General features: G+C 34.4%; 11 protein-coding genes across 12 annotated transcripts; 7 read left to right on the top strand and 4 right to left on the bottom strand.

Moving 5' to 3' along the window:
- Positions 1 to 222: 222 nt before the first annotated feature.
- Positions 223 to 3,590, top strand: LOC124495510 (zinc finger TRAF-type-containing protein 1-B). Of its 2 annotated transcripts, none has more exons than XM_075733532.1 (5): positions 223 to 953; positions 1,026 to 2,171; positions 2,237 to 2,537; positions 2,602 to 2,969; positions 3,031 to 3,590. In XM_075733532.1, exons 2-5 carry the CDS (start codon positions 1,329 to 1,331, stop codon positions 3,205 to 3,207), a joined length of 1,689 nt encoding a protein of 562 aa, XP_075589647.1. In that variant the 5' UTR covers positions 223 to 953; positions 1,026 to 1,328; the 3' UTR covers positions 3,208 to 3,590. The 2 variants fall into 2 exon arrangements, with proteins under 2 accessions (XP_075589647.1, XP_075589648.1); XM_075733533.1 differs by having other exon boundaries at positions 417 to 953; positions 998 to 2,171.
- A 421-nt stretch (positions 3,591 to 4,011) lies between these two features.
- LOC124495509 (receptor-type tyrosine-protein phosphatase O) lies at positions 4,012 to 5,467 on the top strand. Its single transcript, XM_075733535.1, has 3 exons — positions 4,012 to 4,845; positions 4,903 to 5,091; positions 5,142 to 5,467. Exons 1-3 carry the CDS (start codon positions 4,152 to 4,154, stop codon positions 5,465 to 5,467), a joined length of 1,209 nt encoding a protein of 402 aa, XP_075589650.1. The 5' UTR covers positions 4,012 to 4,151.
- A 187-nt stretch (positions 5,468 to 5,654) lies between these two features.
- Positions 5,655 to 7,111, top strand: LOC142597758 (uncharacterized). The gene is made up of 2 exons (XM_075733454.1): positions 5,655 to 5,993; positions 6,055 to 7,111. Exons 1-2 carry the CDS (start codon positions 5,655 to 5,657, stop codon positions 6,250 to 6,252), a joined length of 537 nt encoding a protein of 178 aa, XP_075589569.1. The 3' UTR covers positions 6,253 to 7,111.
- LOC124495511 (uncharacterized) lies at positions 7,066 to 8,578 on the top strand. The gene has a single exon (XM_047058903.2). It carries the CDS (start codon positions 7,612 to 7,614, stop codon positions 8,407 to 8,409), a length of 798 nt encoding a protein of 265 aa, XP_046914859.2. The 5' UTR covers positions 7,066 to 7,611; the 3' UTR covers positions 8,410 to 8,578.
- Positions 8,579 to 10,117, bottom strand: LOC124495577 (uncharacterized). The gene is made up of 2 exons (XM_047058987.2): positions 9,128 to 10,117; positions 8,579 to 9,054 (listed from the first exon to the last, which is right to left on the bottom strand). Exons 1-2 carry the CDS (start codon positions 10,041 to 10,043, stop codon positions 8,675 to 8,677), a joined length of 1,296 nt encoding a protein of 431 aa, XP_046914943.2. The 5' UTR covers positions 10,044 to 10,117; the 3' UTR covers positions 8,579 to 8,674.
- Positions 10,118 to 10,139: 22 nt separating this feature from the next.
- LOC124495576 (DNA-(apurinic or apyrimidinic site) endonuclease 2-like) lies at positions 10,140 to 13,798 on the bottom strand. Its single transcript, XM_047058986.2, has 2 exons — positions 13,554 to 13,798; positions 10,140 to 13,488 (listed from the first exon to the last, which is right to left on the bottom strand). Exons 1-2 carry the CDS (start codon positions 13,690 to 13,692, stop codon positions 12,083 to 12,085), a joined length of 1,545 nt encoding a protein of 514 aa, XP_046914942.2. The 5' UTR covers positions 13,693 to 13,798; the 3' UTR covers positions 10,140 to 12,082.
- LOC124495578 (uncharacterized) lies at positions 10,265 to 11,468 on the top strand. Its single transcript, XM_047058988.2, has 3 exons — positions 10,265 to 10,339; positions 10,414 to 11,239; positions 11,325 to 11,468. Exons 1-3 carry the CDS (start codon positions 10,265 to 10,267, stop codon positions 11,450 to 11,452), a joined length of 1,029 nt encoding a protein of 342 aa, XP_046914944.2. The 3' UTR covers positions 11,453 to 11,468.
- A 950-nt stretch (positions 13,799 to 14,748) lies between the features above and the next one.
- LOC124495486 (uncharacterized) lies at positions 14,749 to 15,593 on the top strand. The gene is made up of 2 exons (XM_047058876.2): positions 14,749 to 15,229; positions 15,294 to 15,593. Exons 1-2 carry the CDS (start codon positions 15,224 to 15,226, stop codon positions 15,558 to 15,560), a joined length of 273 nt encoding a protein of 90 aa, XP_046914832.2. The 5' UTR covers positions 14,749 to 15,223; the 3' UTR covers positions 15,561 to 15,593.
- A 1,469-nt stretch (positions 15,594 to 17,062) lies between these two features.
- Positions 17,063 to 19,343, bottom strand: LOC124496346 (putative acyl-CoA synthetase YngI). The gene is made up of 6 exons (XM_047059864.2): positions 19,021 to 19,343; positions 18,654 to 18,964; positions 17,996 to 18,590; positions 17,537 to 17,944; positions 17,346 to 17,462; positions 17,063 to 17,273 (listed from the first exon to the last, which is right to left on the bottom strand). Exons 1-6 carry the CDS (start codon positions 19,330 to 19,332, stop codon positions 17,133 to 17,135), a joined length of 1,884 nt encoding a protein of 627 aa, XP_046915820.2. The 5' UTR covers positions 19,333 to 19,343; the 3' UTR covers positions 17,063 to 17,132.
- A 235-nt stretch (positions 19,344 to 19,578) lies between these two features.
- Positions 19,579 to 20,940, top strand: LOC124496348 (zeaxanthin glucosyltransferase). The gene has a single exon (XM_047059866.2). It carries the CDS (start codon positions 19,579 to 19,581, stop codon positions 20,938 to 20,940), a length of 1,362 nt encoding a protein of 453 aa, XP_046915822.2.
- Positions 20,941 to 21,135: 195 nt separating this feature from the next.
- On the bottom strand, positions 21,136 to 22,347 carry LOC124496347 (uncharacterized). The gene is made up of 2 exons (XM_047059865.2): positions 22,191 to 22,347; positions 21,136 to 22,131 (listed from the first exon to the last, which is right to left on the bottom strand). The coding sequence occupies exons 1-2, from the start codon at positions 22,275 to 22,277 to the stop codon at positions 21,136 to 21,138; spliced, it is 1,083 nt and encodes a 360-aa protein (XP_046915821.2). The 5' UTR covers positions 22,278 to 22,347.
- Between the last annotated feature and the right edge of the window lie 142 nt (positions 22,348 to 22,489).

The raw sequence follows: 22,489 nt of genomic DNA on the forward strand, positions 1-22,489 counted from the left end.
GACTACAAAAATAAATATTAAACGGTATATAATACATAGGAGAAGCAATAGCTAATGCTACACAACATAACATTATAGACATGATATAAGATGCTGCTACAACGGGTTCACATACTACTGAATACTGCAAACAAAACAAAAACAAAACAAAAAATGAGGGACATTACATTCTATATTATTAATTCAATGTGAAAAAGTTAACATTGTGGCTGTTCTGGCCATAATAATATTTTTTTCTTATTTAGATACAACTACTGCCAATATGTATGGATTTCATCATCATCATCATTGCTACCACCACCCAATGTTGAACAGCAGCACGACCATAACAACAACAACAACAACAACAACAATAATAATAAACAGCAGACTAAAAACAAAACAAGAAGATTGAACGAATTTGATACAATTCGATTCGTATATATACGATGAAACAACTCCCATTTTTTTTTTTTGAAAGAAAGAAAGAAAAAAAACATCCATTTGGTACATTCATCAGTGAATAAAATAAATAAATAAATAAAAATTTTTCAAAGTTTAAAAAGCATATTTTTTTTTATATTTTAAAATCAAATTTTCATTGACTTTTTTTTCGGTGTATAATAATAGTGACATTGATTGAATTGTTTGTTTGTTTGCTTTTGTTTGTGTTTGTGTTTCAATTCAATGGTGTTTTTTTTGAACACTAGGCGATAATAATAATAACCACCATCCATTATAATTTTTATTTTCTTTCTCTGTATCTCTATCTATCTATCTACAACAACAACAACAACAACTGTATGTATCGTTGTTGATCCATGAACATCCATAGTTGATTTTTTGTTGTTGTTGTTGTTGTGTTCAAAGAAAAAATAAAAAAAAAAGCTTTACAAGGACATTATTGGCTATTGTATTTTGGCTGCATGATTTGTTAAATTCATTTACATACATACACATTGAATTAAAAGCAGGTAAGCAATATAGTTTTTAGATATATGATGGCCAAATAAATCAGTTATATTTCTTTTTCTGTTTTCATAAAGAAAAAAAAAACATAAACATCGAAATTTCGAGCACGGATTTTTTTGACTTTCATATTTATATACGTCATCATCATCATATGTTAACCACATTGATTCGAATTTTATTTCAAAATTGGAACCAATTTTGTTTTTCCGTTTTTTTTTTTTTTTTTTTTGTTTGATTCTCAATCATCATTGTTGAAAATATAGTTATTGTTTGTTTGTGTGTATGATACATGTATATAGTTGATTTTTGATTTCAGTTAATATATACCAAAAATCCCTATTACCCTAGCATTACTGATCATTATTATTATTATCATAATGTCGACTGATGTATTGAATAGTAATGCAGCCACTGCTAATGCTGTTCCTACTGTAGATAATAATAATGGAACATCAAATACATCGGCCAATAATTCATCGAATAATGGCCAAATAGAATCGACAAATTCATCATCTTCATCGTCGTCATCTTCGTCATCGTCATCTACAGCTTCAACATCTAATACCACATTATTGGCTACACAGCCACAACAAGCATCAACTTCGATGATGGGTGCACCCACTTCAGTTGTGGTCACTATATCCACTCAACAACAACAGCAGCAGCAGCATCAGCAGCAACAACAACATGCCCAACAAGGACCTTCCACATCATCGCAATCGACATCATCCTTGGTGGCTGGACCATCATCACAGGCCTCATATGTTGGCATCATAAACGAAATACCGGGCACATCGTCGACCTCGATGCAATATCTAACCGAAACTGCCACATATTTGCATTCGGTGATGAGTCAAGGTCAAACCCAAACATCACATCATCTAATACATCCGATTCAATCATCATCATCATCGATAGCATCGTCTTCCGGATCTCAGAGTCTAGCTACCGAAACAGGTGTAGTAACGCAAAATGTACATCATTTGATCAAAAGACCATTCGAATCAAATATGGATAAATTGTTGACCGCCGATGATTCCTGTGGTTCGGCATCTTCATCTTCAAAACGTTCAAAAATGTCATCATCATCTTTGTCGCCACCACCGTCTAAATTGTTTGATGCTGATGGCCTGACTATGCGTCAAAAACTTGAACAACGATTAAATGGCATTCTCTGCTGTGCTGTATGTTTGGACCTACCACGTTCATTTGTCTATCAAGTATGTACATTGTTCTAACATTAGCCAAATAATAATTGGTTGCATTTCTGATTATTTCTGGCCAGTGTACGAACGGACACCTGATGTGTGCTGGATGTTTTACACACGTTTTGGCCGATGCTCGTCTACGTGATGAATCACCCACCTGTCCAAGTTGCCGAGTGAATATATCGAAAGAATCTTGTAGTCGTAATTTGGCCGTAGAAAAAGCCGTGTCCGAATTACCAGGTGAATGCCGTTTCTGTCAACGAGAATTACCGCGATCAATGCTGGAGAAACATATGACTGAAATTTGTGAAGAAAGAATAGTACCATGTAGTTTCAGTAATATTGGCTGCCCTTGGAATGGGCCCTTTCACGAAGCTGGTAAGTTTATTTGCCTGAATGATCGATAATCGATGGCTCATAGTGTCTTATGTATGATCATTAGCCTATCATGCTAATGATTGTAGTCATCCGAATAAATCGGCACGTGAAGTATTGGCTCATCTGGAGAATGAGGAACGTCGTAGATGTGAACAACGTCGTGTTCATGAAACTTTGTTCACATTGTTATCATATGAAAAGATTGCCTTTCATGATATACAATTTCGACCATACCGAACTGATGAATATATACATAAATTGTTCTATGAAACATCTCGATTTACCGCATTCAACCTGCAATGGGTGGTCAAAGCACGTGTTAATGATGATCAACGAGATCCAACACAATCCTGTCAACGACATCTGAGTTTTCAGCTTTGTCTCAAATCAAAGATCAACAATGCAATGACTATACACTATATGTTACTCAAGGTAAGATTGATTAGTATTGAGCTTTATTTATTAATATACTAAATTTTCACATTTATTCCAGGGACCACTTGGTGAAGCAAAAGTGTTACCCATGATATATAAATTTGATTTCAATGAATCACAGACTGAATCCAATTATAATTGCATAAATTTAGCATCAACAAATGCTGATTCAAATCGTCTACTAGCAGAACGTACGATTAATTTTCGTTTAATCATGTTTCAGGCAAGCAAATGACGACGTTGTCGGTGATGGTATTGGTAATTTAGAGTCATCTGTATTCCATTTTCATACAAAAAAAAACTAACATACTCTCTACAAACATTTTCGATTCATATCGATCCATCCATCACCGTTCATTATTGATCATCATCGTCATCAAATCAAACCAGATATTTGGATACAAAAAAAATTATTTTTTTTTCTGTTAATTTTCTTTTTTTTGTGTTTATGTTAATTTGTTTAATTTCATTTGATTTGATTACACATCATCAACAAAAACACCACCTACATTAATGTTAATTGTTAATTTAGCTTTAGCTATGTGACATTTGTAACTAACTAACCATTTTCATCTTGGTTAAATAAAAAGTTTTTTTTTTGTTCTGTTCATTATCAAATATACAATTATCCCATATTAATTGTTGTAGAATTGGATCATTATCAGGTTGAGAATTGTATCAGGATGATAAGGTCACCATGACTACGTCATTCGATGACACACCTATGCAATCTGATGAATGGCAATCAAGCTGTATGCAATGTGTGTGTGTGTGAGTAATATATAAGAAATTATAATTTGTCACATCATTACATTATTATGACATCGGCTGTATATACGTTTTTTTTTTATTTGTCTGTTCGGTGAATATACAAAGACAAACACACACAAAATCATGTGTGTGTACATGTTTTCCATTCATTCAATACATCAATGACTATCATTGCCAATTTTTATTGGATAGTATATCCTGTGTGTGTGTTTGTGTGTACATGAGCATGATGTTGTTGTTGTTGTCATTGATGTTAATGTTGACTGCCACAGTTACAATATCATCATCATCATCAGGCTCATCAGGCAACAACATAACGGTGTGGCGAACCGAAGCCAAATTAAAACAAAAAAAAAAAATCTAATGCGTCCAATTTAATTTATTATTATAATAGAATGATTGAATTGAATGATGGATAATCTGACGTTATTGTTAATATTATTCATATCATTCATTGTGATCATTTTGATTGTTATATTACTGATCTGGATTATACATGATCTTCATCATATTAAAAAATTTGGTAATAATCATCGTCATCGTCATTTGTTACAGCAGCAACAACAACAACAATCAGTGGATAATAGTTATTCGAAACCGAATCGCATAGTTCAACATCATTATCAACCGATCGAATCGTATGAATTAGGTCAGATGCAAACCTCCAATGAAACTAGTAAAAATCATACGTTCATTTCATATGTGAATGATGATTCGGTTGCTGATCAATTGATCAAAGTTAACAGTGATGACCATCATGGCATAAAGACCGTATCGACCATAGATAAACAAAGTAAGCTTCGAACATTCCTTATGACATTTAATCATCATTATGGTGACTATAATTATGATGGCAATGAAGATGATCATTTGTGTATGAACCATGATTCCACCACATTACGAACGAATCGACCGATACCTGTACAGAATTTTTTTGCCTTTTTTCAATCAGCATCAAAAGATTCTGATCTTGGTTTTAGTCGTGAATTCACTGCACTTGAACAAATATCACATCGTGAGCTATATACAAAGTTGCCATTAGTAGAATGTAGTCAATATTGTGATATGAATGGCAAGAATCGTTTCCAGAATGTTTTACCATGTAAGTTTTCACAATGTTTGATACAATCAATGATTAATGTTATGATTTTTTGTATAGATAAACATACACTAGTCAGACTTAGCGATGGTCACGATGGCTATATGAACGCTAGCTTTATAGCCGGTCATAATGGGCCCAATGAATATATAGCAACATTGGCTCCATGGAATCAGGATTCAATAAGTGATTTCTATCGTCTTGTACTTAAATATCATGTAGCCATCATTGTAAATCTAGTCGAATTCGGTATGTATTTTGGCCGATTAAATCCGATGATTCATAATTACATTTCATAGAAAGTATAGCCTATCTTCCTAAATGGATTAATGATGAACCTAAACGAATACGGCTAACCGATGATCAAAAAATGTTAACTGTAATGCTAGTCAATGAAGAACGGTTCGATCAATACGTCATACGTCACATTAAGCTAATGTTCGAATCAACCGACGATGTACATGAGGCGTATCAATTCCATTTTACCGGATGGAAAGATTTTGCCGTTCCAGAACAGGAACTACCAATTTTGCAATTTATAGAAAAAGTTCGCCAATATTATGAAAGACATTGTTCATCATCATTTTCGGGACAAAAAACACCAATAATTGTACATTGTCGGTAAGTGATATATAACACACACCTATTTGTTTTTCATTATGATCAATTGGATCCATGTTTCGAATGTAGAGCTGGAATAGGAAGGACTGGTACCTACATAGCAATCGATCATTTATGGCAACAATTGACCGAAAAATTTCTACTACCAGAATCACATAGAAAAAAACTATGGCAGCAATCATTACGATGGCATGAACTTCGACACTTACATAAACAAGCAATTACAATGCCAATTCTCATTATCCAAGACCGATGCCGGTAGCCATACGTTACCAATACGTTCTATTCATCAATGGATGCCTCATAAATTTGGAACTATAGCTCATATATTTCGTTCGACTACGGCTACATTAGGAAGACGATTACATAATCGTAAAACGGTATACGATATGAATGATAGCAATCATACGGATCCTATACAACAGGATCCGGAAGCAGCTCATTTATTATCAAGGGCACCATATATGATTGACATACATGGTCTTGTATACAGGATGCGATCCAATCGACGTGGTATGGTACAAACAGACGTAAGTATTATATTCTATTGATGATGTGACCACAAAACTATGATTTATTCTTGGCCATTAGTCACAATACGCCTACATACACCGATGTGTTTATTATATTCTTCAACATTGGCTTTGTTTACAACTAATCGATTCTCAAGCCATCAGTCAACAGCAAACGGATGAAATCACGAATGAATCAAACAAACAGGACAAAACCATCGAAAATATAGTTAGCATCTGTAATGAGCCTTCTACAAAAAACATTGAATCAGTCTGAATGTGTATTTTTTTGGGGGAAGGGGGGTTCAATTATATCCACATATATGATTTGAGGAATCCATTTCCATTTTATGCTTGAATCGGATCTGATGGATTATGATTCGGAAGTAGCCATTTTTTGGCGAAAAAAAAATGTGATCACAACATGAAACGTGGGCAGTGTTTTTTTTTCTGTATTTGTATTTATTAATGTGCACAACACATTATCAGCATCAATGATGACGAGAATCGATCGAATTTGATTGATTTCCGCCATCAATATGGTGTTCTAAGAGCATTCAATCACCATCATCATTCTCGTTTTTTTTTCATTCATTCTTATATTCTTACTTTTGTTGATCAATAAAAACCGATGGGGGAGAGAGAGAGAGAGAAAGAAAAAAAAATAATTGCCCATCATTTACACACACACACTTACACTTTTTAAGTGTAAAAGCAGCAAAAAAATGGAATTTGAAAATCGGCTGAAAGATTATAGAATATTCGGAGATTATAGCCACTCTTCTCATCATCATCATCATCAACATCATCGGACATATTCCACACACACACACACACACACACATTACATTGACATTTTTTTTGGTCCAGTTATCAAGCTTTATTGGGGAAAACAAACATACAAACAAACAAACAAACACATACATACACATACAATTATTATATTCCGTTTTGTTATCCACAATGAATCCCACGCAACCAAACATACTAACATCAACAACAACAACAACATGAAGATCTATTCCGATTCATCGGATTAGGCCCCTAAGTCAAATGGCCTACGTGTGTTTTGTGCGTGAATGTGTATCAATTGCAACAACATTCCAAAATAAAAGAATGATTGTTGGTTTTGTCAATGGGCCTTCGATAATTCGAAATGAATCCCACACAAACACATAGGTTGTAAATTGGTGATGTATATATGTGTTTATGTGTGTTTGTTTTGGTTTTGACACTTTGTATTGGACATCGTCGTATATATATTTTTTTTTTTTTTGAATCGATTGACATTTTCCATTTGTTAACGGACATGATATTTTTTTCGGTCTGTTCGGGGGTTTCCTCTGGCTTGTTATTGATTATAGTAGTTGTTGTTGTTGTTGTTGTTGTTTTTGTTATTATTAAGAATCGATCCAAATGTATTCCCGTCGGTATATAAAGTCGAATCAAATTTCAAATTGACCCAGTATGATTGAAAATCCGGAATCATATATCGACCAACATCAGACCGTAACTTCGGAATTGATATTTTTTCCTTTCTTGATTTGCAAATCATATCATTGGATATTGTTGGTCGCATTTTTATCATTATAATTGATCAATCAACCTGGCTTTAAAGCGGTTGTCGTTGTCCATAATGAACATGGTTCGACAATGGCTACCTTATTGGGCAATTATGGTTATCCTGTTGGCCACTATCATTGGTCGTATTTCTACTTGGCCTATGACCACAACCCTTACGGAAAATTCTACGCCCAAACCACCTCCACAATCATCGCCGTTAAGCACTGATCTCAGTGACATTTCGACGAATTCAAATCATACATCATCGATGGTCATGAATGGTGGTCATCGTCATCGTCGATCATCCGGCCAACGATTATGCGGCAAAGTATTAGTACAGGCCATGCAATTAGTCTGCAATGGTCAATATAATGGCCCGTCCATTTCTTCATCATCGATGCTTGCCGCTGTCGCTGCTCAACCATCATCATCGGTATCCGCCGGTAACAAAATGTTACGACAGGTACGTCGAATGGTATTAACCATACATCCACAACAACAATCACCATTACCGCAATCAGCCTCAACACCATCTCCACAGCCATCTTTACGGGAATTGGCCAATCGATTGAACATATCGCTTGCTCGTGTCTATTATGAAAACAACAAAAATGGTGGTTATTATGCCAGCTCGACAACTTCATCAGCAATTGACCATCAGGATGATCATGAAACCTCAATTCAAACAGCCTATGTACCGGATGAACATAGTCATAGAGTACGTGTTCGTCGTGGAATCGTCGACGAATGCTGTTACAGTTCCTGTTCGTTTCAAGATATGCGACAATATTGTGCAGTGAGCACCAGTAACAATGATGATCAACGATTTAAATCAATTACCACAAAATCTACTAGCTATCACAACCAATAATGATGATGACCCATATCCCGGTGATCAATATATGATATTATATGTCACGTGCAAGCCCTGTACTATTTCTAATCCGAACCAAACCAAACCAAATCAATTACACACAATCATCACAAAATGATCGATATTTGATAATTAAAAAAAAGCTTTGACTTTTTGTTGTGTTCAATTCAATCATTTGAATAGAATCATTATTGAATGAATGATCAAGAAAAAAAAGGGAAATATAAAAAAGGTGTTATCTATAACGTTCTATTCTGGAACTTTAATTGAATCGTATACGGCATACATCGTCATTGTTTCTATTGGCAATGGCAATTATTTTGTCGAATAGTTCGCTAGCTGAATTACAATTGTCGCCTAATTTTTCATAGTTTGTTAACAATTGAATTACGTGGTCAGCAGCAGTTGTTGATGATTCATCAAACAATGGTCTGTCGTCTGTTGATGATCGTAATATTTTACCAATTATGTACTGTATCCAAAGTACATTGGTTCGTGGATGATATTGTTTCCAATGTTGATCATCATTACCGGTAACCAATTGATTCATTAGTTCATATGTACGATCAAGTTCACTGTTGCTGGCGCTAAGATTATCACTTGTAAACAAATAGGATAAGTGTTTATAGTGAACATTTTGTCCTGAATTAAGCGGAGGAAGGAATATATTAGAATATTTTTTCATATATGATATATAACGACATTTTCGACTGACCTATTCGTATTCGAGAAAAAGTAGTGTCGATTATCTTCACCATACAGCCATATGTTAGTAATGAAAGCGTACGACTTCCTATCATATAATGGACCATTGTTTTGTTTGTTGTTTGCACAAGAACATTACCACCATGAAGGTCACGATGTTCAAATTGAAACACTGTTTCGGCTATCATTAAGCCAATAATCAATTGTTTCACTATAGATAAACAGGCTAATGGTTTCAACTGTTCCAAACAATCGGTGATGGGCAATCCACAATCTTCCATCACTAACATCATATATTCTTGCGGTATTTGATTAGACAAATTATATTCATCCGACATGTTGCCAACAAATGGCCATCCATCATCATCATCATCATCATCATCGTCGTCGTCGTCATCGTTGTTGTTATTCGTTTGAACATTGAAGCATGGACCTAATGGGCCATGAAGTAACGTTGATAGAAACAATCGAGGAAATGTAGGACACATGTAGAGTCGACCATCACTATGTTGATATCGACTATTCAACCGGGACAATGTACGCTGTATGATCCATTCATTGTGGACATCATTATATGAACTAATTCGGTTCAGAATGGTCAAACGTTGCAATAATTCTCCGGACAACAATGGTATCATTTTTAATATGACCGGATCGATCATAGAACTTTTTTGATTTTTAAGTTTTATCATTGTGTTTGGCTCCAAAAGACGATATACGTGTGCATAGGAACCGGAATCTATATGTTTAATAGCTTCGTTTATACGATGATTATCATGAAACACATAGTCATAATGTGGAACAGAATCCTGTTCTAATTGATCAAGTAATAAACGTCGATATTGATCGTCAATAGTGAAACGATCGAAAACTTGTCCAAAGAATGATATAGCATGATCATCTGATTGCTTTGTTTTGGTTGCCATTTGGTTGTCTTTTTTACAATCTATTGGAATGAACAATTGCTAATGGTAGAAATAACAAACTTTGATAAATTCGAAAACTGCACTTTCAGATTGAAATTTTTTTAATAAAATCATTTTTATTGATGAATTTTGAACAAATTATATTTATATTTATAACAACAATTAAGTTTTAATATTCGAATGACATTTATTCTGAATGGAAAAATTCCACTGGTCGTACAATGGAGCGTTCACACAGGACATGGTTGATTTGGTTGGTTCTATGTTCATATGCGAATGCCATTACATTCTACAAGGTATGTAGAATATTCATTTTTTTTTATCATTTCTGATTGCCAAAGGACAAATTCATCATCATTGATATAATTAGTCAAATTGTTCGGACATTAGTTCGGATCCATCTACAAACATAATATTAATCGGTATACATCGTAATCATTTGACCATTATTGATCGTCGATTCTGGGTGTTTGAAATCGAACGAACACTATTCATTGGTTATGATTTTCGTATTTTATTCGGTAAAATGTATACAAAAATGCCCATTCAAAAACTATGGCCACATGCATATCGTGTTCGTGAAGATGAAAATCGTTTCGAAAAACTTCGACATCATGTTCGTTTTGGTTGGATTTGGTCGGAATACAATCTGACATTTGCATATCAAACTAAACGGAATGATGAAAAATTACGTTTCTTTAGCTACGATTTAGCCTCTGATCGTTGGCATTGGAATGTGACCGTAAAACAATCTTTGGCCACAACAAAAGTGAATAAAGACCTGGTGTTCATATCGAACATGTTACCGAATCGACAACGAATGTGGCTAATACGTTATCGTCGTCATGATAGACAAATTCTGATGGCCCGTTATGATAGCCTAAAACAATGGTATTTTTTGTGTTCGGCTGATCTTGTCGATGATGGCCGCCGTATAGACAATGTTACAATTGGCAATAATTCATGTACACCAAAATCAATAGCACCAATGGCTTTAGATGATCAGCCAATAATCAAAGCTTTTCAAACACATACTCGATTCTTTTTCATTACCAATCGTTATGTTTACTATGTATCATCATCGTTGGTACGAAGTAAATCTTTGCTTTTGGGCATACGATTTCAGATGCAACGTAAAGAAATTGAAAAACTGTTTATATGTGAACCATCAATATTGCAATTTATACAATATAATCGTATGTATATCATTAATATTTTCATTGTTTTTACTAACTAAGCTGATGAAAAAAATTTTTTTTTCTCACATCACAAACACAACAGCCAAATCTGTGTTTATATTGATGATGTTCACTTTAATAGGTATCGCTGCCATTATATATGGTATCTACTTGTCCAGTCTATCTGGTCAACGTAGCATTCGTAATTTAGTGATGAAAAGTAAAAAATAAAAATTATTTTCTTCAACCTTTGACCTGTGGATGTTGTTTTAGTTGTTGTTGTTGATGATACGGTTGAACATGATGATGTTGAACTGATGATAAAACAACAGGCTGTGCAGAATTCATGGATGTAATTGTGGTTGGATGCTGTTGCTGCTGCTGTTGCTGTAATTGTTGTTTACGTTTGATGTGATCCAACATGACAAACAATCGGGTCTGTTTTTCACGTAATCGTGTCATAACATCACGTACATGACGCTCAAGACCATCCCATGGTTCATGACAACGGCTATACAATGTTTCAATACGAGTAATGTATCGTTCACTTTCATCTAAATAATAGCGTATAATATCTTTATCATGAAATTGTTGCGATGATTGTGGATTATCATCGGTTGTTGTTGTCGTTGTAGTAGGAAATTTAACAAATATTTCAGCCAATACCAGCATATGTCTTAATTCTTGTTGCGATTTTCGCAATTCAATTTTTGCATGTTCGGATGACATGATTTTTTTTCTATTTTTAATATGTTATCGAATCAACGTATCAGGTACTTGAGATCATCATAAAATATAACAAAGGGTCCCGATCAAAATATTGCTCAATCAATTTTTAGAGTTTGCGCGCTGAAATCATCATCATTTGATCCATCGGAAAAAATTACAACGAGTCTCGGGATGTCCTTCTGGCTTCAGCGATGGTTTTGAACATTGATAAAATTCTCGGCCATAATTTATGCCTGTTTTTCGAACTTTACGTCGTACGCAAGGTAAACCATGACCAGTACATAAGGGAATATGCTCTATTTTTGATTTAGCATCCAATAATTGGCGCCATTTTTCCGATTGATTTGGCATAGCTATGGTTACTGTTGTTGCTTCATCATTGTCTATCGTTTGTGTTGTCATCAGTGGTTGTTGCTGAGGTCTAATCTGCTTAACACCCGTAAGGAAAGAGGATATCTTTGTCTGTTGTAGTTGTTGTTGTTGCTTTTCACATTTAAGTTTCTTAATGATAATTTGATCACTGCTCGATGATCCAAATTGATCATTTTGATTTTGATTTATGTTTGGCTTAGTGGTGGTGAGAAAATGACGTATTGATCCACGTTGTTTGATTGGATCGAATTCAGGCCACTGTTTAGTGCAATGAACTGAATAATATTGATGATCAGGACCAATAAACCGAATTTGATCATCAAATTGGGCCATCACAGGACAATGATCAGAACCGACAACACTGGTTAAATGGTAACAATGACGCATGTATGGGCAGAGTCGACGATCTACTAGAATATAATCGATTCGAGATCCATAATTAGTATAGCGACCACCAATCTGTGAGTTCCAACAGGTGAAAGCTCCTGTTACATCACCATTCATATGACGAAATGCATCCACTAATCTACCATCGTTGAGTAATTCTTGCAACCAGATACGGGAATTTGATCCTAAATAGCCGAATTCGGCATCATTGTACACATCGATTGGTTGATTGGCAGTATTAAGATCACCGACTACGATCACATGATTGCGACTATTGTTGTCTTCAAATAACGCTTTAATTCGTCGTTCGACTAGATGATAGAATTTGAGCTGAAATAATTCACGATCTGGTCGGCTTGAATCATTACGTGGACAGTATAGATTGAATACGTATAACCATTCGCCTCCATGACAATGACTAACATCTGTTTCGCCTATTTGGATGGCATGTTTAGTGACAATACAACGACCTTCTCGATCCACTTGTCTCCAGTTAACGTAATCACTATCGGCATTCCTTTTAAATTTTCTGGACCATCGCTTTTCAAATAAAGAATCCTCTTCCAAATGATCGAATAAATCTTTGGCGAATATTTCGAATACATCATTGACAAGTGTAACTTCAGCTGCCCAAGGTCGACAATTGTTATTTTCACGGACATATGTTGCCACTCCAGAATAGCCTGATTGATGAGACAGGTGATTGGCTTCGGATGAAGGAAATGAAAAATATGATGTATAACCAGAAACAAAAGCCATCCATTCAGTTAACGATGAACCTGATTATGGCAAAAAAATAAATTCTGATTTAGTTTATTCAACAAACCATAACCATTGTACGTACGAGATAATTTAGTTTCCTGAAGGCAAACCATGTCTGCTTGACCATCAAATTTTTCAAATATTGCAGGTCTAAATTGTTGAGGGCCACCAAACGATCGAAGTCCATTGATATTCCATGTAATAATTTTGAAACCCATCATGGATCGGCGGCAAATTAATTGAAAACAACAAAAACATCACATGAATCAACATTCGGCAACACGTCATTTATGATTGATCTTGATTTAAAAAAAAATTGAAAAATACAAAAAGAGCATGGTGTTCACACATTGATGGCAATTGAATGACTTAATTAATTATGGATGCATTCAATAAGAGTGGCAATTATCATCGATCGATGTCGTCGATGCCATCGCATCATATCATGGATATGATACAAGTCCTCAATGTATGAATATTTTGTCTATGTGTGTGTATTAATTTCATATTTGTTTCATTCATTCACTTGAAACAAACTTGACCTTTGTGTACATTAATTCATGAATTGATTGATCATTGTCGAATGCTAAAATTGTAACGATTTTTTGTTGTCACTATTTTTTTCGGGGAGGGAGGGGGAAGGGGAGACCATCGATTACCTTGATAATAAATTGCGTAAACAAAAAAAATTTTTTTTTTTTACATATCTGGCTGAACGATGGTAAACTTTGTTGGATAAATAAATACAATTGTTTAGAAAGGCTAAATTTGGGGCCTTTTGCAAATAATCATCAAAAATAATAATGTGATCATTCGTGTATATATCATTGAAGATGATTGAAATGTTCAATCCGATTGAATGATTACATTTGTCTATTTATTTATTCAATTTTTGTTTGTTTGTTTGTTTTGTTTTGTTTTTATTTGATATAAAACCATTTGCTTTTATATGGGTTATCATTTTTTTATCATCGTCCATCCATCCATAATAATAATTGGCTATTGATTTCATTACACTGTAGTGTATCTAATCTCATTATAAATGATCGGAATTGATTGAGATTATTATTTCGTTCAACTTCTGTGTTTGCATGGCGAATTGATTTATTGATTGATTGATTGAATTGAATTGAACATTTAGATATATAGACATGGGAACCTTGACATTGTATATATTTATATTTGTCCAGATAAATCGGTAGTCACATTCGAATAGCTCAAGATCAAATCTCATACATTGCCTATAGACATGTTTTGTCCACACACACACACACACACACACACAGCTTGACACATCATGGATATCAAAAATGCAGCTTGACGATTTGATCGCTATGATGATGATGATGATGATGGCACCGATGATTGCGTAACTTTTCTCCATATGCCCTTATCCAGTACATTTTAAAATTACACACACACACACACAAGTGATGATAATGTCTTAAATCACTAATTTGAGATGACCACACACACACACGCAACATTCATGTGGTTGATCTCTGTATTAGTGCCGTCCGTTAGACTCACATACACCGCCACCACCACGTACAAAATAGAAAGAAAAATCGATGCTAAAAATGAGATACATTTGGATGTATGGAATGGACACTGGGCTTCATCGTTTTTTTTTCGTATATAAATACGGCAGGCATTTTTTTGAAATATTGGCCATCCTGATCAAATTCGAAACGACAGCGCGAAGCCATAAACACATTGATATATAATAATTAAATTTAAAATCAATCGATCATGAAGGTAAGTGTTACTAATTGCAAAAAAAAAAATTTATTTCACTGATAATGGTGTGTAAAAAAAATAGACCAAACAATTGATATGTATGCTGGTCATCACCGGTTTATTGGTCAGTATATTTCTAGTATCAACAGCCGATGCTGATAAAATGCTATTAAAAGCATTAAAGCTGAAAAAATTATTTCTACTCAAATGGCTATTACTCAAAGATAAATTACCTGAATTTGAATTGGTATTCAAAAAGAAACCGACCATTTGTCTTGATTGTTATCATTATGTTAATGAACCTAAACATCATTATTATCCACCACCGCCATCATATCCCAGATATTAATCAAAAAAAAAAAAAAAAAAAAAAAAAAAACAACCAACCAACCAATAACCAATAAAGAAAAAAAAAATACAATACAACAAATCAATAAATCAATAATACTCAATTGTTCCAATGTGCACATATCAATTAATCATTGTATCATAGAATACCATCAACATTTATTCATATGTTTCAAATCCTAAAATACCCAATCAATAATGTTGCAATGTTTGACCATGACATCATCAATCATTATTGTCCATATAGCCATTTTGTCTTGTCATTACCGAATTTAATATATAAAAAAAATCAAATGTGCTATGTGTATGAATAAAATTAAGTTATCTACAAATTTTCATTTCTGTTCTTGTTGATTTAAAAAATGAAAATGAAAATCCAATTATATAATCAACAGCAATAATAAATCGTCAATTATGGATGGATGGATGACCGGCCTTTTGTATCATCATAAACAACGACAAAGACAATAATGGCCATTATGTTGAACATAATTAATCTTTCTGATGATTAACAAGATGTAAATGACGATGATGATGATGATGATGATGATAATGAAATTGATGTTAATGATGACCTCATTGTTAAACTCTCATTATATTTGCATTTTGATTGAGTCACAAGTATTATGATGCAATATATGTAAAACACACACACACACACACGCACACACACACCTTTCAAGATGTTCTTAGGTTTGACCATATGGTTCGAAAAAAAAAAAAATTAATAAACAGCAATGACTACAGAACATTATTAAATGATTTCCAATAAGTTCAGGGCTGATGCCGCCAAAACCATTTATGCTAAACATAGACATTAAATTTACATTTTTTTCAATTTTAATTTCAATATAATAATGACATGATGAAAGAAAAAACGAATTGGATGGCATACAAACACATACACTCATCAAACATTTAGTTATATTTCAATTGTTTGAATTGATTATTTCCATTGTCAAGTACACGACTTGGATCCTGTAAAATACGTCGTGCTTCAGCATGTGGTACACGAGCACTGGCTTGTACGGTCGATGTTTCCGAATATCGATTTCCATTTGCCGATGTCTATAGAGAATTTTTTTGTGCCAAGAAAAAAATAAAAATTCTCATAAATAATGGGTTGTTAACTATCATCATCAACATTAACTTACGTATTGTCGTTCTCGTTCAAGAGTTACATCAACACGTGTTGTTCGTGGTTGATAATTACGACGACCACCACCACCACCACCGCCACCACTTCGGTAATTGTTAGAGCTCATTTTTTTAATCAATAATAATCAACAAACAATCGAAAACAAAATCGAATCGAATGAAAGTATTAAGACAAGTGACGCTTTTTATAGCAAAAAAAAAAAAAAATGAAAATCGACTCAATCGATGATTGATTTCTAAACTCAGAAACTAAAAAAAAAACTGATACGTCATCATTAGAAGCACTTGTTCCATGAGACTTACATATAGGATGTGACAATAATAATTAAATTATGAAAAAAAAAATTTTTCCTAAAAAACATGCATTTATTTCATTTCAATTTCAAATTTTTTTTAATTGTAAAATTTTTTCTAGTTAAGCTTTTTTCTGGTCACTTTCAGTGGCAAACATTTGTGTGGCCATTTGTTTGAGATCTATTTTTCTTATTTTACCTGTTGGTGTACGTGGAAAATCATCAATAAAATGAATATGTTTTGGCACTTTGAAATGACTCATCTGAATAAACGAAAAAAAAAAATTCATTATAAACGTAGATTTTATTGTATAATCAACCAGCAAGATACAAACTTTATTACGAAGATGATCCTTGAGCGATTTTTCTGTCCATTCATTTGTTTTGCCTGAACGCAATTTAATAAAGGCAACCATTTCTTCACCAAGTCGAGTATCGGCAATTCCTACCACCTTTAATATAAAAAATTAGCAGATTAACAAAACGAAAATCAGCATTGAAAAAAAAACTAAAATTGGACATTCACATGGACATCTTCTATGGATTCACCAGTCATTTGCATGATCAATTCTTCAACTTCTTTTGGGTATATATTTTCACCACCGCGAATAATCATCTCTTTGATACGACCACTAATGTGTAGATATCCTTCTTGATCCATCCATCCGACATCGCCAGTATGATACCAGAAATTATCATCTATAACCTCATCCGTTTTGTCTGGTTGGTTCATGTAACCTGGAAATGTGCCATGTGAACGAACAAGAACTTCGCCACGTTCACCTCGTCGTACAGTACGATTGGATTTAATATCGGTCACTTTAACTTCGACATAAGGTATGGGCAATCCTACTGATTCAAATTTATGTGCTTCGCTATCATTGATTCTAGTACACGTAGCTACAGGTCCTATTTCGGTCGAACCATAAGGAATCTATGGGCATTACATTTATTGAAGTTGATTGACTATGCTTAAATGACTCACTAGAATATTTTGTAATGAAGGTATTGTCTGTCGAATTTTGTGCAGTAAAACCGATGGACATGGTGCACCAGACATAACGCCACGTTTCAATGTAGTCAGATTGTATTGATGCAATGGTCGTTGTAATAAATCGGACCACATGGTCGGTGTTCCGTACAGATAATCACAACCATATTTTTCAATAGATTGAATGGTAGTATCAGCATTAAATATGGGTCCTGGAAGGACTAATGTACCATGCATGAAAACTGAAGCAACTGTACCGACTACACATCCAAATGCATGATACAATGGATTCGGAATGCATACTGTTGGTGGTTCATTCAAATCTTCGAACAAGATGGGCGCGATAAATTGTCCATTCTGTATGATGTTAAAATGAGTGAGCATTGATCCTTTGGGAAGGCCAGTTGTACCCGATGTGAATTGTACATTGATTACATCATCAAATTGTGTGTCATTATTTTCATTAGATTCATGAGCGTCCTTTTCTGGAAACGATGATTGCATCAATTGTGAAAAACGACAAACATTCAATGGAACAGTCTCTCCATCGGTTTGATCGATGACAATCAAATTCTTTAATTGCGGTAATCTAGTGAAAAAAATTTATTGATTACTAATAATAACAGAATAATGATAATCATAGTTACTCAACTGTTCGGAATGAACACGAGCTGAACCATGTTGAGCCGAGGCAAAAATACCCGGTGCAATATTTTCCATTACTTTGCCATAATCAGAATATCGAAATTGTTGATTCATGATCATTGTTTCAATACCTATCAAACGGAATACATTAAGCAATTCTCGTTCTTTATAAGCAGGATTGATTGCCACCATTATGGCTCCCAATTTCGCCGTGGCGAATTGAATGAGTAACCATTCATAACAATTGACAGCCCATAATCCAACAACAGAACCACGACGACAGCCCAACGAACGTAATGCCTTGGCCAAACGATCTACCTGTATAATCAATCATCATTATTGGTATGTATGTATATGCAATTAACTAAACTTACATCAGCATCGAATTGACTATACGTTTTACTTATATTTTGATGAGCTACGATGAAACCAATTCGATCTGGATCGATGGCCACTGATCTTTTCAATAATTCACCAATTGTTAATGGGCTGTATGTGGCAATCGGTGTTGGTGGACAACCATGTACATAGCTAAGATTTGAATCATTTAGATCCTGAACCATTGAAGCGATAAATCGACATGATCGTAGCCCGAATGTATTAATTCGAGTATTGAATCGATTGGTCAACACACCGAACAAATAACAATGGCCATGATTGGCCGCACTAGTTATGAATTTCAACATGACATATAGACAGTAATGAAAAGCGACTGCCAGGCACTTCTTTTTGTATACAAATCGATTTTATTTGACTGATAAAGTAATCGCTAATCACCCAAATCATCGTTGGTAATCAAATACATGTTGATAGCAAGATATACTCTGTTATAATGAGCTATGTTCAAAGTTCTTCATATTCATCAATAAATCATTTTTATGATCAGAAGTGTAATAGTATCTTCTAAATACAGGCTCAAGATTTCTGAAATAATGGCAATCATAATGTTCATGGCAAATGATTTTGTTGGCCCACAAAATGCATGTATTGGTCTGGCACAATCACTTAGTCAACGCGGTCATCGAGTGTATTTTTGTTTGCGGCGGGAATTTTTTGCCCGATTTATTTCCAATGGTTTTGATGAACAAAATCTGCTGGAATTGACTGGTTCAACTGCCAAGAAAAAGGAAAGTCTCCGATTTCTAGTTGAAAAAATTCGTGAATTTGGTTTTGCAACTGGCATTTCTCCTTTAGAAAAGGTACGACAGATCAAACGGGTCAATTTGGTTAAATCAACATTCGAAGATCCACTTGGACAATTTGATGGACAACTCAGAGATTACCTACAACGAATCAATCCGGATTTGATCGTCTATGATGGTGAGGTGATTCCGCCAGCCATTCTTTATTGGCCAAACTGCCCCTGGATCTATCTCTTCTGTAGTAATCCAATCGGTTTATTCGACTCGGATCTATTGCCACCATTTTTGTCCGATTTCAATACAATTGATATCGATAATGAACCACCGTCATGTTGGCAAGAATTTCGTTCAGTACTAGATGAATGTTATTACAATCTAGTACGCCAAACTCAATCCAGATTATGTCGACAATTGTCATATCCGGATCCCAATGATTTTGAATGGATGAAAAAAAATCGATTTTTTATTCGTTCACCACATCTGAATCTCTATCAATATCCACAGGAATTAGATTATAATGATCGTATCTATATTCCAAATGATCTTTATTGTCGAGTGGATTCATTCTCTCGTCATGAATATCTCGATACGAATCGAAAACAAGAATTGCTTGAGCAGATAAAACATCGTAATGGATCAGGAAAATTAATCTATCTTTCATTGGGTACAATGGGCGCCTGTAATCTAGAACTAATGGCTCGTTTGATCCGAATTCTATCCATGACAGAACATACGTACATCTTGTCGACAGGACCAGCTAATGGTGAATTGGAACTTGGCGCCAACATGTGGGCACAATCGTATCTACCACAGATCTGGATATTTGCTAATCTCAATGTTGATTTAGCCATCATACACGGTGGTAATAATTCGCTTTGCGAAGCTTTCTCCTACGGTATACCTTGTCTGGTCATGCCATTATTCTATGATCAATTTCTCAATGCCAGACGAGTACAGGAAAAACAGTTGGGTGCCCGAATCGATACATTTAATTTTGAAGATGTTGAACTTGTAAACTGCATAAATACATTGCTCGATGATGATCAATTAAAGCAACGAGTTCAAAGTATTGGCCAAAGGATCCGAAAAGAGGATAGCAAATTAGCTTGCTGCAAACGTCTAGAAGAACTGAAGAACTCTAGATATATATAGTATGTATGTATGTATGTAGGTGGGGGGTAGGGGGGCTGCTCTTAATATAAAAAAAAAGGAGCAGCCCCCCTACCCCCCACCTACATACATACATACATACTATATATATATATATATTATATAACTAATATATATATATATATATATATATATTAGTTAATATATATATATATATATATATATTTTATTAAATAATTATAATGGTTGAGTAAGATTATCATTTTTGATGGACAATTGGCTTGAGAGTGTTTCATCTGATTCCCCATTTTCAGGGTCTTCATTTGCATTCGAAACTGAATCGACAATTACTTGGTTGATGGATTTGTTTTGTCGAAATTCGCGTTCAAGCCATAGTTGATATAAACCGGCATTAAATAAGCGAGAATTGATCTCATTAAATTGAGTGACCAATGGAAATGATGGTCGTAGCAACACTACATTTAACGTTTTCATTAATGAAGAAGAATATCCGGGTTTAGGAAGATATAGTCGATCTCTATCGAATACCATTTGCAGGTGTTTAAGCATATAGTACTGTTGTATAAACGCATATCTGATGCCACCATTTTCGATGCTTGAATTTAATACCATTTCTGCTGCCCATAGTTGGTATTGAACAACTTGTAAATGTTTTTGGAGAATTAGGGCCAATGGCCGTTGGCTAGTTTGAATTTCGTTCATGGAAGCCGTGCCATTTTCAACCAATACAACTAATGATCCTCGATTGCATTGCTGGGCCAATTGGTATATCGTATCAATGGTGTCAACTCGAGATAAAGTCATTATAGAAAATAAAGAACCTGCATAAGCACTAGTTAAAACTATCACAATAAGCATCCAAAGAGAGGATACAAATAATTTATCGCTTGTTACTCGTGGATCTTTGAACCAAGAATGAACTGGCTGACGAAATAAAAGCTGTAAGTTTATCCATAATAAACTGGATCCGTGATGTCTTCTCTTAAATCGTCTGTCGAAACGGCCGAATAAAAAGAATAGAACAAGCGAACCGAAAACGCCCATCCAAATGAAATGATCGAATGGTTTGAACAGTTTATCAGGATCTGGTGTATGATAGTGCGATACTGCCGTCATGATAGATGTCTGTTCCACTAGATATGGATAAAGATATCCAACTGATTGAGCTCTTTCATAATTCAATGTCCAACCGCCGATACCTATGTCAATTGTCTACGATATGAGGAAATACTGGTCAATGTTTTCTACAGTCTTTCTGATTGGTAACTAACCTCATTATCAGCCATATTCAGCTGCATTGATGGATCCATTGTACTGCGATTAAAATCATCGATAAGCAATTCATATTGGTTAAACATGTAGACCAAGTCATAGGTAAAGTTGTATTTATGACTTAATTCATTGACCAGATGATAATCAGCTCCACCGCGAATGCTGATTAATACGCGTTTTTGAGTGGATGGAAAAAGAATTTTATTCTAATATTAAAATGTATAATGTATTGAAAATCAGGAAGAAAGCAAAAAGTGTCGTGTGTGTTCTGTGTGAGAGTTGAAAACGTGTGTGTTCT

This window comes from Dermatophagoides farinae, chromosome 8 (assembly GCF_024713945.1).
Source record: "Dermatophagoides farinae isolate YC_2012a chromosome 8, ASM2471394v1, whole genome shotgun sequence".
In the NCBI taxonomy this organism is placed as follows: domain Eukaryota; kingdom Metazoa; phylum Arthropoda; class Arachnida; order Sarcoptiformes; family Pyroglyphidae; genus Dermatophagoides; species Dermatophagoides farinae.